The 14,795-nt window shown below is 44.9% G+C and overlaps 1 protein-coding gene across 1 annotated transcript in view; it reads right to left on the reverse strand.

Annotated features, from left to right (window-relative positions):
- Window positions 1-14,795, reverse strand: part of slc1a4 (solute carrier family 1 member 4) — a 29,912-nt gene that overhangs the window by 56 nt on the left and 15,061 nt on the right. Inside the window, exons 5-8 of the mRNA XM_048601008.1 lie at window positions 14,472-14,705; window positions 10,408-10,602; window positions 4,963-5,097; window positions 1-2,052 (exon numbers count right to left, since the gene is read on the reverse strand). The exon at window positions 1-2,052 is cut by the window's left edge and continues 56 nt beyond it. Coding sequence (XP_048456965.1) covers window positions 1,818-2,052; window positions 4,963-5,097; window positions 10,408-10,602; window positions 14,472-14,705 — 799 coding nt within the window. The 3' untranslated portion in view covers window positions 1-1,817. The remainder of the gene's footprint in view (window positions 2,053-4,962; window positions 5,098-10,407; window positions 10,603-14,471; window positions 14,706-14,795) is intronic.

Consider the following 14,795-nt stretch of genomic DNA (forward strand, 5'->3'; position numbering starts at 1 on the left):
GTTGTGCTAGGCTGTGTTGGGTCGGGTTGTGCTAGGCTGTGTTGGGTTGGGTTGTGCTAGGCTGTGTTGGGTTGGGTTGTGCTAGGCTGTGTTGGGTTGGGTTGGGTTGTGTTGGGATCGGTTGGGTTGCATTGGATTGGATTGGGTTGTCTTGTATTGGGCTGGGTTGGGGTGTATTAGGTTGGATTGCGTTGAGCTATGGAATGGGATGAGGCCTTGGAGGATTTGAAGAGTAGGATGAGAATTAACATTAATCAGTTGTTCCAGCTGAAGTATAAAGATATTTATCAACATGTACAGTAAAGCTAAACACTTTTTAAAACAAAAAGAGCATCAATTCAAAAGAAACTGTAATTGATTCATTTCAACTAAACATTTCCTCATCATATCACAATCACTTCAGAACGCAAATAAAGTTTTGAAATTAAGGAAAATTTTTCTCACTGTTATCCAATGACATTGAGTTACACAGAGTACAATTACTTCATTGGATAAAGTGTTGTTAAGGTTCCTCGGGAAAACCGCTTTCCTGTTTAATTCCTTAAAGAAATTAGTTCTGCAAATTCTGCAACTTGCTTCGATATGAAGTGAGTGTGGAGGTTAGTATGCACATGTATGGTGAAACTAAGTTCTACCTGGGCTCATCATGAATCGTTCCTGGATCCCACGTTTGGAATGGCCTACCTTTTAACAAGTTGATCTTTGAGAATGGCTGCAGTGAGTTGTTGAGACTAACAGTGAAATACATCCCCGTGTCACTGGACATGTACCTGGGTTAACTGCAATTGTTTATGCGTAGAGTGCTAAACCATTAATATGTCTTGCAAGGCAGTAGTAGGTATGGTCAAACAGAGGAAGGAAGCATTAAGGCAGAGGGTCAAGCAGGTTAAAGCAACACCTCAAGCCCCACCAGAAATGAACTTATAGAAACAGAGAAAACTCACAGCACAGCCCATCATTCTTAAGAAATAAAGCTAACCAAACTAACCCATCTTTTCAGATCTTGGTCCATAGCTTTGCTCTGACATTTTAAGTGCATATCAAAGTGAGCTTTTTTATTTTACAGAGGTGAAAGTTTCTGCCTCTGCCTTTACAAGCAGTAAGCTCCAAACCCCCCAGTATCCTCTGGGTGAAAGGGTCAACTCTGCTTACGTCCTGGGATAAACGGTAGAACCAGCTAAAGCACTGTCTCTGTACAGATCCCCCAAGAGGGTTATGTAATAGAGACCATGAACATCGAACTATCTACAAAATTTTTACAGCACCAACACACTTTAACACATTCATTGCAAGATTTACAGAATACTGTAAACAGCAATGTAATACTGCCCCAGTGGGAAAACTTAATGATTGACAAAAGAACAGGTGAAGCCTTCTGTCTCATCTACAGCAGGAGGAAAGACATAAAAACATCATAATTTCTTTTTCTATGAATATTTAAATAGGAGAAAGTAATAGGACAGTTAAGAAGAAATATCAAATGTAACTGAAGTTCTTAAACATTAAAAGGTTGTTGGAAGGTCACAGATAACTGAGATCCCCTGTAGTTCCCTCTGTTCCCATGATGTCTGAATCTAATATTCATGGAATGTTGGTTAGGGATGTTTCCTGCTGATTAATGTCGGATTTTTACATCAATGATTGTGAAATAATCAGTTTGGAGATGACGAAGGAACTGACACCAACATTCACATTAAATAATCAGAAATCAACCATTAACACAGAAGATTACTCTCCCCATGTGAAGGTAGCTTTCAGATGAAAAAGGGGTTTCTGAAACAGGGAGAAGTTGTTTTGTTTCGAGTGTTTCGATGCCTTCAGAGTATAGACTCCTTTGGTTCTGGATCGATGGTGTTGCTGGGAGTTGACAGCTGTTTTGTGTAAGTGACCAGGGGAGAGGTTTCTTCCTCTGAATTCGGGTTAGCGACTGCTTCAACTTTCACGCCCGTCAGTTCTGCTTTCACTGGCTCCAGTTCAGACAAACAGGTATAGTGAAGAATCCCTGCCCCCAGAGCATCGCCCTCGACATTGACCACAGTGCAGCTCCGGTCCCTGTTCACAATCACAGCCATCGGTCAGTGTACACTGTCGGCGGTTCTGCTTATCTGCACCACCCCACACCCTGCACGCCCCCCTCCCCCAAGGAATCAGCTCTCTGATACCTCCCAAAGCAGCTTCATGGGAACCCAGCTGGGTAAGGGTTGCCCAAGCCCCAGTTTCCTTGCAGAAGCCACCAGCATTGTGCTCAAAGACAGCATTCCCCAAACCCTACCCACGCTAAACATTCTGGCTGGGTGGGGGTTGGTGGGGGTGGTGGTGCCTACCCAAGGCTTCCATCTATTGGCTAGGTCAGCTCAACATCAATGTGTATTATTCAGGGACCAATCAGAAGTGAAGACACTATTGCATTGACCAAAGTCAAGCTGCCAATATTCTCTAAGAATCTTGGTGATTGTCCCTGATTTCATGGAGCTTGCTAAGGTGTCAGTAGATGTAATGACCCATCACTCAGCCGGCTATCTCAGTCATTGCTCAAAGCTGCATGTAGCTCCTTTTCTTGAATGTTCATTTCCTGGACATTGTTGTGGTCATAACAAGGTCAGCCAGCTGGACCTCATAGAATATGAGTTCCCTGATTGGGGCTGTCAGTCTGGTCCAATCAGGGAGCCCTGGCTGACATAAAACGGTGAACACGTCGGGGATAAAAACTGAAAAAATTGCAGATGCTGGAAATCAGTTCTGAGGAACAGTCACTGGACCCGAAAAAATGTTAACTCTGCTTTCTCTCCGCAGATGCTGCCAGACCTGCTGAGCTTTTCCAGCAATTTCTATTTGCGTTTGTGAATGTCAGGGATATTGGGCCCTTGAGTGCCTGACTCAGTGAGAGGCAGTGCTACTGTCAAAGGCCATGCATTTGTAAATAAAGGGTGATTGGTGATGGGAAGCTGGCCTCTGAAGAGTTATCTCAGACAGAAAACTGCCTTTATCCATAGCTTCTTAAACCTCTCCCACATCCTATATTACCTCTGGTTAACAACAGTCTACTATCCCCAGATTTTAAATGAACAATTGATCTAGTGGTAATTGCCATTTGTGCAAGAGAATTTGAAAGGTCCAGCAGCCTTTGTGTATCAGAGTCTCCTTATTTCAATCCTGAAAGGCCTAGTTTGAATGTTCAGGCTCTGCCTTAGTCTTGAATTTCCCAATGAATGAAAACCTCTTTCCTACACTTTCTTCCCCCTTTTGTATCTTGAAAACTCAATGAAACTACCTCTTAACTGTCTACATACTACGGAATACAATGCTGGTGTGATCTCTCCCTGTTTAACTCATGTAGCCCCAGGGGTAAACCTACATTAAATTCCCTTCCAGGTGCTAAATCCTTCCAGAGGTGTGGTCTCTGGAGCGTTTCACAGTCTCTCTCGGTCAGGTCTGATGATGGATCTCTGTTGCTATGACACCAATATTCCTATCCCTGTTATTTTGTTTCTTGGAAACATCTAATCAGGAGTATTCCCATTCCCAGTTAAAACTCGAGACGGTAGTGACGTCATGATCAGTTAGGAATCGAGAACCCAGGCTAACACTCTGGGGACAGAGATTTGAACCACATCAGGGCAGATGGTGAAATTTGAGTTCAACTTAAAATTTGGAATAAAAAGCTATCCCAATGATGACCAATGTTATAACTGTCATAAAAACCCATCAGGTTCACCAATATCTTTTAGGGAAGGAAATCTGCTGCCCTTATCCGGTCTGGCCTAAACGTGACTCCAAACACACAGCAATGTGGGTGACACTTAACTCCCTCCGAAATGGCCCTCGCAAGTCATTCTGTTCAAAGGTGATTGGGGATGAGCAACAAATCCCATTTTGGGATAATGAGCGCACAACCCAAAGAAGAAACAGAACTTGCTATTCCCAAAGTTCAGCTCCTATTATCTGACCAATGCAGTGTCAGCAGGAGGCAATACACATTCTGTAAAAGGAGGGCTCCAATGAAACTCAACATTGCCCTGTCTCAACCCCCTTCCTTCCAAAGAGAACAACATCATCTAATATTTACATAGCACCTTTAACGTAACAAAATGTTTCATAACACTTTGCAGGAGTGTTTTTAAAACAACATTTGAAAATGTACCAGAAAGAGATATTCATGTTGGAGAAAGTTTTAAGGAATGTCTTAAAAATAAAACATTTGGTGCAATTTTCTAGGGCATGTGGTTTTGCTGACAAGGGCATCATTCATTGCCCTTCCCTAACTGCCCTTGAGCAGGTGGTGGTGAGCTGCCACACCTCAGGGGCACAGTTGGGCAGACAGGTTTAGGGAGGGAATTCCCAAACTTTGGGCTCAGGCAGCTGAAGGCACGAACACTAATGGTGGAGCGATGGGAATTAGAAACGTACAAGATGCCAGAATTAAAGGGGCGCTGAATCTCAGGGGGTGGGGTGGAGGGGAGGGCGGTGGGGCAGTCAAAGCTGGTTACAGATTTGGGGAGACTGCGGAGGAATTTGAAAACAGAGAAGAATTTTGAAGTCACTATTTTTCTTCATTGGGAACAAGTGGAGCTCAGCAAGCGCAGGGGTGACAGGGGAAGGGGGCTACTGTGAGTTAAGACCCCAGGTTTCCGAGTTACAGCCCACTACCTCAGGTTTATGAACATCTGCTGGGAGATCCTGGCTGGGAATTTGTTTAATGGGATTAACGTGAGGCCCAGCCATTAAGCTTACTGCTCACTCAGCAGACAATAACACATTTGTCCAATTAACTCTCGAGTTTGGAAAGTTTAATTTCAGATCAGTCATGTCAGCATTTTCAGAATATTAGTCCATCCATACTTTTCCATCATTCCCAGGGCCACGTGTGAATAAAGGAAAAGCACAAATCCCAAACATAGGGAAATGAAGAATTCAACATTTAAATATTATATAAATGACTGTAATGAGATCTTCTGTACTTACACAATCCAGTCAACGGCTAATATGAGTGAAAGGTCATTGGTGGGCAGTCCAATAGCTTCCAAGATGATTGCGATAGTCAGCACAGCTCCAGCTGGGATTCCAGCAGCTCCAACACTCGAAGCTGTGGCAGTGACTCTGTGATTACATTGAGCAGTGTTTCAACAAGAACTGAGCTCTCTCACTTATCATCTCACTGCACTGAGTTTACAGCGCACAGACAGGCCATTCCGACCATCTACCTCGTGTTGTTGTTTCTGCTGCACTCCCAACCCATCCTCGTCTCGCCCCCATCCTTCTCACATTTTTTTCCACATGTTTATCCTGTTTCCCGGACACCGGAAGACAGAGGGCCAAAATTAGGCCATTCAGCCCGTCCAGGCAGCTCCATAATTCAATGGTGGTGATTTGGTGACCCTCAACTCCACCTTCCTGCCTTTTCCCCATAACCCTTGATTCCCCCTACTGATTACAAATCTATCTCAACCTTGAATATACTGAATAGCGCAGCCTCGAAAGCCCTCTGCGGTAAAGAATTCCACAGATTCACTACCCTCTGAGAGAAGTAATTCCTCCTCATCTCTGTCTTCAATGTGCGACCCCTGACTCATTGCTCTGAGATGATGTAGGTTTTGATCTAAATGTGAACAAGTGTTACTTTGGAGGTAACAATATTACTGAACAGTTAATGCAGTTCTGAAGATGTCGTATTGATCTCGAAACATTGACTCTGCTTCTCTCTCACATGCTGCCAGGCCTGTTAAGTTTCTTCAGCAATTTCTGTGTTTGGTTCAGAATGTGTGAGGTGTTTTAATTGGCGGGGGAGGGGATGGTGCAGGGAGGGGTGGCAGGGGTGGAGAGGTGTAGGGAGGGAATTCCAGAACTTCAGGCAGTTGAAGCACAGCTGCCAATAGTGCTGAGATTAGGTCTCCAAGAGTTGTGGGGTTGGAGGTGATTACAGAGTAAGGGAAGCATGAGGCCACGGAAGGATTTTTAAATTCTCAGCCAAAGGACGTCTGTGAGCACAGGGGCGATAAAAGAGATTCAGTGCATGTGAGGAGACGGGCTTTAGACAGGGTTCGAGATCAGCTGAAGATTGTGGAGGGTGGTAGGAGAGAGATCCACTGGGAATGGATTGGAGTAGTTAATGGAGGATGCAACAGTATAATAAGCTGCAGTGGGCCAATGAGTGACGTTGCTCGTGATTTGAATATCAGGTGAGAACTTCATCTTGGGATCTGGTGTGGCACCAAGGCTGTGAATAGTCTGGTTGAGCCTCAGACAGTTCCTTCATTCTTGTGTGGGATGTGGGTATCACTGGCAAGGCTGGTATTTGTTGTCCATCTCTAGTTGCCTTGTATCGAGTGGCTCTCGAGGTTATTTCAGAAGGAAATTAGGTTGGCGGGGCGAGGGAGGCATTTGGCGCAGGGACCAGAGACAATGGCTTCAGTCTTCCCAAAATTTAATTGAAGGAACTCTCTGTTTGTCCAAAATGGAGAAGCAGTTGGATAATGTAAACACAGCCGAGGGGTAGGTGTATGAGAGTGTATGTGTGGGAAGCTAACCCTGGACCTGTGGGTGGAATTGCTGATGGGCAACGTGTAGATGAAAAATAGGCAGGGGTAAGGAGCTATCCTTGAGGGATACCAGATGGAGCAGGAAGAGATTCCCTGGTTCCGATGAGCTGGATAAGAGCCGGCTACAATCAGCTGGACACCAGCAGAGACGGATTGGAGGATGATGTTATGGTAATTTCTGTCACAAGCTACAGGGCAGATTGAGAAGGATGAGGAGGAATGGTTTAACTAACAGAGTTTACAAGTAATAGCAGATTCATTGATCCAAATGTCCTCAACCTCTGGGATGATACAAAGATTAATGGATTGAGAAATGGACTGAGTATGTGAATTCACTGCAGACACAGCTGGCAGGTAAAACACACTGGTCAGCACCTTCTGTCAAAATCGGAAAGATTTCTTGTTTAAAGAGGAAAACTGCTGGAAAGACTGAAAGTAATGGCCTTTTTGTTGCCTGGGAACTGTCGAAAAGAGGCTGGTCTGATTCACCTTTAATGCTCAGGTGAGTGATTTGCTGAGTTAGCATCAGCTTCAGTTTTGATTAATGAGGAGACTCGAACAAAAGATGACAATTGATTCGTGGAGATGAGAACTGAGTAAATACTGGATCAGCTTTTAGACAAATGAGGCACAGTTATTTCACGTTCCTCTCTCTGATTTCACACTGCAATAGGTTTGAGACTCTTCCCTGTTCCTGACCCAAGCTGCTTGTCCTACTGTCCCTCTCAATGACTGTCTGCTTCCAACTTTGTAACATTACCATGTTGGTTCCCCAGCTATTGGAACCATACTGTGGGCCTGGAATATCTTCAGACCTGACAATTCAAACATTCTCCTATTCACTGTCTCTCTCTCTCTCTCTGTACCTGCTCAACACAAACGCCATGGATCACATCCAGCACAACCTGGCTTACTTAGAAACTGTCTGGATTCTCTTGGAGAAATCTAGAAGCAGGAAAGCCACAATAGCAAAGGCAAGAGTCTGATGTGAGACCAACACAAAATGAGGTTTCCTTTTAGCAAAGTTGTTTCAGAAACATTATATCCTCTCTACCGTCCGAAATCCCCTACTGCTGGGAAACACCATTTGGACCACAGGGTAGTACCCCTCTCTAAGATATTGTTGAACAATAATTCAACCTCTTCAAATCTTGGGACCAAAACTCTCTGTCCTGTTCAGGAGGCTCAGGATCATCAAGGTGGGCATGCCAGTGAGGAAAAGCCACTTGTTCATTTTATGTTAAATCTCAGGATGAGAGTCACCTCCTGGTATAACCATAAATGTCACTGTGAGTGAAGGTTAATTTCCCTGATCCTTCCTGTAATGTTCTCCTTGTCTCCCTCCTCCCAAGGCAGTGTCTCAAACACCAGAAAACATTCTCTTCGCTACTTTCCGACAATCATCCATGCCTGAGTCAGAACTCCCAAACAGGCACCCCAGCTCTGTGTCTGTCTCTTTCCCAAACCCACACATAGAATCACTGAGTTGTCACAAAATTATTAGAGTGCAGACTGAGGCCATTCAGCCCATCTTGCCTGCACTGGTTCTTTCACCTATTGCTAATCACCTATCTTTCCCCCATACCCCTACAGATACAAATAACCATTTAAGTCCCTCTTGAATGGCTTATTTGAATCTGCCTCCAGCACATTGCCAGGCAGTGCATTCCAGACCCTAACTACTCACTGGGTAAAAAAGTTTTACCTGACATCACCATTGCTCTATTTGCATATCACTTTAAATCTGTGACCCTCTCGTTCTTTTCTCTTTTACAGACTTCTCCCTCTCTACTCTATCTAGCCCACCCATAGTTTTTAAAACCTTTATCAAGTCTCCTCTCAGCCTTCTTCTGTCTGAGGAGAATTGTCCTAAACTTTTCAATCTATCCTCATCACTGAAGCTTCTCATCCCCGGAACCATTCTTGGGAATTATTTCTACACTGTCTCTCTCACTCTCTCCAATGCATTCACGTCCTTCCTATAATGTGAGGCCTGCAACTGTACACAATGATCTGCCTGAGTTCAGGAACACATGCACTGAGCTCCGAAAACAACAAGTAGAATACTGCAGATCAGAAATAAAGAGAGAAAGAGCTGGAGAAACTCAGCAGGTCTGGCAGTATCTGTGGAGAGAGAAACAGCATTAATGCCTCGAATCTAGTGACCCTTCTACAGACCAATGCAGAAACTGAAATTCCAGCTGTTTTGAAGAAGTCAGACTGGACTCGAAACATTAACTCTGTTTTCTCTCTCCACAGGCTATGACAGATCTGCTGAATTTCTCCAGAACTTCCTGTTTTTATACAACAAGAATGACTTGCATTCATATATCACCTTTAACCCAAAGGTAAATGGTCCAAGGTACCTCAGAGCAGTTAGTATCAAACAAAATTTAAATTTGAGGACGTTGCAATCAGAGAGTTGGTTTTGAGGAGCATCTTAAATGCAATGGAGAGATGGTGAGGCAGAAGGGGTTGGGATGGGAAATCCAGAGCTCGGGGCCCAGGCAACTGAAGGCCTGGCCACCGATGATGGGGCGATGGGAATCGAGAGGTACTCAACAGGTCCAACCCAGAGGGGTGAAGGGTTGAAGAGGGTTATAGAGGGGATTACAGGGCTAGGGAGGGTAAGGTTGTGGAGGGGAATGAAAACATGATGAAACATTTAAAATCACGGCATTGCACCAAACAGGAAGCCAATAGAGATCAGCAGCAACAGGAAAACAGGACTTGGTTCACATTAATATACAGACAGCAAAGCTCACGATGAATTTGGAGCAGGTCTGTTATGGACATTACTCAGAGAGAAAAAAAGGCTCCTTTCAAAGCTAGGCCTGTGTTCCTTGTTGGAAGTTCATTATTTCTAAGGCCAGGGGATACAGCAACCTAGAGCATTGTTCTTTTATCTCTGGGCTGAATGGTCTCCTCATGTACTGTATCATTCTGTGATTCTGGGTCCGCAGCATAAAACTAGTTTGGATTTGAACTGAGCTAACCATTTAGGGGTGACAACAGCCTGGTGGGTATTATCACCAAACCGTTAACCTAGAGACCCAGGCAATGTCCTAGGGAGCCAGGTTCGAATCCCACCACGGCAGATGTGGAATTTGAATTCAATAAAAATCTGGAATTAAGAGTCTAATGATGACCATGAATCCAATGTCAATTGTCAGGAAAAACAAAACCCATCTGATTCACTAATGTCCTTCAGGGAATGAAAAATGTCATCCTTACCTGGTCTGGCCTACAAGTGACTCCAGACCCACCACAATTTGGTTGACTCTTTGAGATGGGCAATAAATGCTAGGCTGGTCAGCAACACTCTCATGAATGAATTTTAAAAAATATTCACATGTGGACAGGTTGGGCTGTATCCTTAGGAGTTTGGATGAAAGAGAGATGATCTTATGGAAAGATTTAAGGAAGAGACTTGATGAAGAATGTTGGCACATTGGAACACCTTTTATGTCAGAGATGCGGAGGTTTCCTTCGCTCAGAGGGTCACTAATCTGTGGAATTCTCTTCCCCCGACACAGCTACGGAGGCTGGGTCAACAGCTTCAGTCAGAGCTGGGTTAGAGAGGTCTTTGGTAGATAAGGAGGTTCAAGGGTAGTTGGGGGGGGGGGGGGGAAGAGAAGAGGAGCTCAGGCTACAACTAGATCAGCTCAATCGTACTGAGTGACAGAGCAGGGCCCAAACAGCGTCCTACTCCTAATGTCTGTTTACTTGGAGTGGGACCTGGGGAACTCCACATCATTTTAACTGAGGCTGCTCCTCTCTGGATGAACTAAAGGGAATGTGGTGAGTTTAACGAACACAGCAGGATTTTCATAAGTTAACAAAAAGGGTAAAATAAGAACTTGGTACTTACATAATGGTGAAGATCTGTCCTGCATCCAAGGTAATACCATTCAAATTTGCAATGAAGACAGCAGCAATACTCTGAAATAAAGCAGCTCCATCCATGTTGACCGTAGCTCCAATGGGGAGCACGAACCGGGAGATCCTCTTATCAATTCCATTGTTTTCTTCCACACACTTGATCATTGATGGCAGAGTAGCAGAACTGCAATGTACCATTGGGAGAGGGAGTCAAACATACACCTTCTGAGTCTGGACACTGAATTGGGCAGGACATGGCAACCACATGGTTCTGCACCTGGTCTCTACAACTCCCACTTTGTAACAACAACTTGCATTTATAGATCGCCTTCAACCAGTAAAAGATCAAAGTCACAGGTGCGATTTTCCAATAAAGATTTCACTCCAAGTCACATTTTAGGGAACAACTTGGTCAAAGAGCTTTGTAGGGAGTCTTAACGGAGAAGAGAAAGAGAGCGAGAGTGAGAGAGAGAGTGAGAGAGAGAACGAGAGACAGAGAGAGAATGAGGAAGAGGCCCCTCTTCTGTTTTATACCTCCATAGACTTGGGCAGAGGGAGCGGGGTAGGGGGCACAGTGGCGATGGAGAGTCTACTTATACAAATCCGAACGGTCCCTAACTCTGATCAGTCAGCGCTGAAATGATCCTGGCTCCGATTTACAAACAAAACCAGCTGAGGACCATTAACAAAACAGAGTCCTTAATAAATCCAATGGGCAATTCAGGAGGAAGCTCTTCCATTCCCCGTCCTCCAGAGAATGGGGAGAATGTGGAAGTGGCTCCCAGAGGGAGTGGTCACAGTGTATAGTGCAGATATGTTTAATATGAAGATTGGATTATGTTGCTATGGTTATAATGTAGGGTAGGAGGAGGATCACGTGGATCATAAATACGGCCAAAGACCAGTTGTACAAATGTCCTGTAACATGGTCTTTCTTTTCTCCAGCCCTGTTTTATAGGTTGGTCCATGTACTGTTAGTGGATTGGCAGACACTCTGAACTGCCATTGCCTTACGCAGGGTAGGAGCTGACTTGGAGACCCTGTCTCTGATGCTATCAGTATTGATAGGCTGACATCACCCTGTTTGGCCAGATTACCCTCCATGGCCAACAATGGCTGCAGCTGGACTCGAACAGGGAGCTCTGTCCCACAGCTTGCAATAACTGATTTGACTGCCATCCATTCATTTTGCCCAGAGATAGCGAGCAGGAGCTGGGATCCCTGCCAGGGAGCTTCGGAAACTGGGCAGAACAGAAATATTTCACTGAAAGCACAGCTCTGCCAATGTTGGCACCAAACCCAAATGGCAGGGAGGAGCCCTGGCAGGGTCAGCTGGAATGATTCAAAGCCAAGCAGTCCCCTGGTTTCAGTCCCTTCGTCCTGGGGATAGCAGAGTGATGCGCTGGCCATTCTCAGGGTAATTAAGAGTCAGTCTTGTTGGTGTGCTCCCATGCAGACCAGGCTGACAGGTTTACTACCTTAAAGGGAGGTTGAATTTTAACAACAGTCTAACTCTTTCACAGCCAAAGTTAAAATTCTGGATTTGCTTATATTCCAGATATTCTTTTAATTGAAATCAAATTCTCGAAACTGTATTGGTGGGGTTTGAACTCATGATGCAGTTATCCAGCTTTGGGATTATTAACCCAGTAACATAGCCAATCCACTGTACTGTTCCCTCGGACTTGTTCACTCTCCCCCTCACTCCCGGATTTTCCCATCTCCCTTTCCTAAATCCTCCTCACCCCCTCACTCACTGATCCAATTATACCCCCCTTCCTGCCCCCCCGCCCTCTAACACTCTTTACCCTGAGCACTAACCCCCCTCCATGAGCAGTACCATGGAGATTAACAAGTCACATTATATAGGAGCAGGCAGGTGGGACGAGTTCAGTTTGGGATTGTGGTCGGCATGGACTGGTTGGACCAAAGGGTCTGCTTCCATGCTGTATGACTCTATGACTTTTCTCCCTCATTATTGCTCACACCAACAACATTGAACAAGACACTTCTATTGCTGGATCTTCTCTGACATCCTTTGCAGTTTTAACCTTTTACCCCAAATCCCAAAGGCTAAGCAAATACTTCAGAATCTTTAGATAATGGCTAAGCAAATGCTCCATTAGCAGAGTATCCATTAAGATGTCAGTTCTGTCACTTGCAGCAACAATCTGGTAAATATTAACAGATGCCCCTTCACATTTGCTAAAAGCAACTCCATCGCTCACAAAACCTTTCACTATTACCTTACAGTGTGCTGACTACGCTAACAGGTGACAGAGATTCCTACATAACACAAAATAATAAACAGCACAAAAAAACATGAAAGAACCACAGACGCTGGAAATCAAAAACAAAATCAGAAGTTGCTGGAAAATCTCAGCAGGTCTGGCAGCATGTGTGGAGAGAGAAACAGAGTTAATGTTTTGAGTCCATTGACCCTTCTGAGCTGGAAAGGAAGGGTCACCAGACTCGAAACATTAACTCTGCTCTCTCTCCAGTGATGCAGCTGGCCATAAAAAAAACAGCTGCCTGTGTGCAGCAAGCGGGAGAATCCACTTTCGGTCCACTTGCAGCATTTCCCCCATTAGACAGTTTTGTGCAAGTTCACTGTTTATAAAATTCCAAAAACGGTAAAGTGTAGTTATTCCTGAAAATTAAAATCTCTTCACCTCTGAAACATGACACTTCTGTGCTTCTGTCTGTCACTCTCCATCATAATAGCAGCGTTCAAGAAGCACCTGGATGAATACACGAATAGGAAGGGAATAGAGGGGTACAAGTCCTATAAGTGAAGGCAGATTTAGCATGGAAGGGCAAAATGTGTTGGTGCAGGCTTGGAGGGACATGCAGCCTATTCCTGTGCTGTATTGTTCTTTGTTCTTTGTGCTTCTTTGAAACCTCCATTCATATTATCATTGTCTCTACAATCACCACTATCCTGGATGAGTGCAGCTCCAACAACACTCAAGAAGCTTGACACCATCCAGGACAAAGCAGCCGCTTGATTGGCACCACATCCACAAACATCCCACACCCTCCACCACCGACACTCAGTAGCAGCAGTGTGTACTATCTACGAGATGCACTGCAGAAATTCACCAAAGATCCGCAGACAGCACCTTCCAAACTCACGACCACTTCCACCTAGAAGGACAAGAGCAGCAGATACATGGGAACACCACCACCTCCAAGTTCCCCTCCAAGCCACTCACCATCCTGACTTGGAAATATATCGCCGTTCCTTCAGTGTCGCTGGGTCAAAATCCTGGAATTCCCTCCCTAAGGTCAACCTACAGCATATGGACTGCAAGGGTTTAAGAAGGCAGCTCCCCACCCCGCCCCCATTCTCAAAGGTAACATAGGATGGGCAATAAATGTTGGTTGAGCGAGAGACACCCACGTCCCAAATAGAAACCATAAAATGATTCTCACATCGTCTCCTGGTCAACCTTCCCTTCTCGATATTCCAAGCCCTCTAGCCAACTAGCCAATCCCGAATTCCACAGCTCTCTCCTGGGCAAAATGTCACAACTTTAACCTTCTTCACTGACCTGCATGAGATCTCTGTTCTCCAGAGCTTTGACTGACTCCATCACCAAATGATTCTGGGTCCCATCCCACCCAATCCAAACAATCGCCTCCACAGACTTCCCTTTTGAGTCAGCCCTAATTTTCTCTTTGGCAGATTGTTCATCAGTGAGCCCCTGATCTCTGTAGATCTCCCAATAATCATGTTGTTTTGATGTCTCATTGCCAGCCTAAAAAAGCCTCTTAAAAATTGATTCCGTTGAGCGGACAGCTGATTGATTCCCTTAATGACATGGCCATCCCTAGGAGGAGAGATTGAGTGGAACGAGGCTGAACTCTCTGCAATGTAAAGCAATGAGAGTTCTGTGTTAAGGTCCCAGCTCTTTGACCAAGCTGGTGACTAGACTTCTGTTTGGGAACTGCAGCCTCTTGGTGACCTCACTAAGCATAAGGAGAAAATGTAAACCCCGCTCCCCCCACCCCTGGAGTTACACTGACGAGAAAACAGTGACTAACACAGACCTGGAGCACGTTCCAAATGCTGTTGTTAATGGAGTGACAATGCCCAACAGAAACTTGTATGGATTTCTGCGAGTAAACAGCAAATAGATCAACGGCAGGATGATCCCTCCGTGAATGAAATGGCCCAGTATTGAAGCTAGGACGTATTTCCCCAAACCAGTTACCAGCAACACCACATTCTCCATCTCCAGGATTCTGCTGGCAACCAGGAATAGGATTCCAATCGGAGCATACCTGTTTAAAACAAGATATTGGCCAGTGTCAGGAAGGCATTCCAGGACAATACAACACATACAGTGACAATGTACTCTGCTGGATCGGGGC

The sequence above is a fragment of the Rhincodon typus genome, chromosome 9 (genome assembly GCF_021869965.1).
Source record: "Rhincodon typus isolate 14 chromosome 9, sRhiTyp1.1, whole genome shotgun sequence".
NCBI lineage: Eukaryota > Metazoa > Chordata > Chondrichthyes > Orectolobiformes > Rhincodontidae > Rhincodon > Rhincodon typus.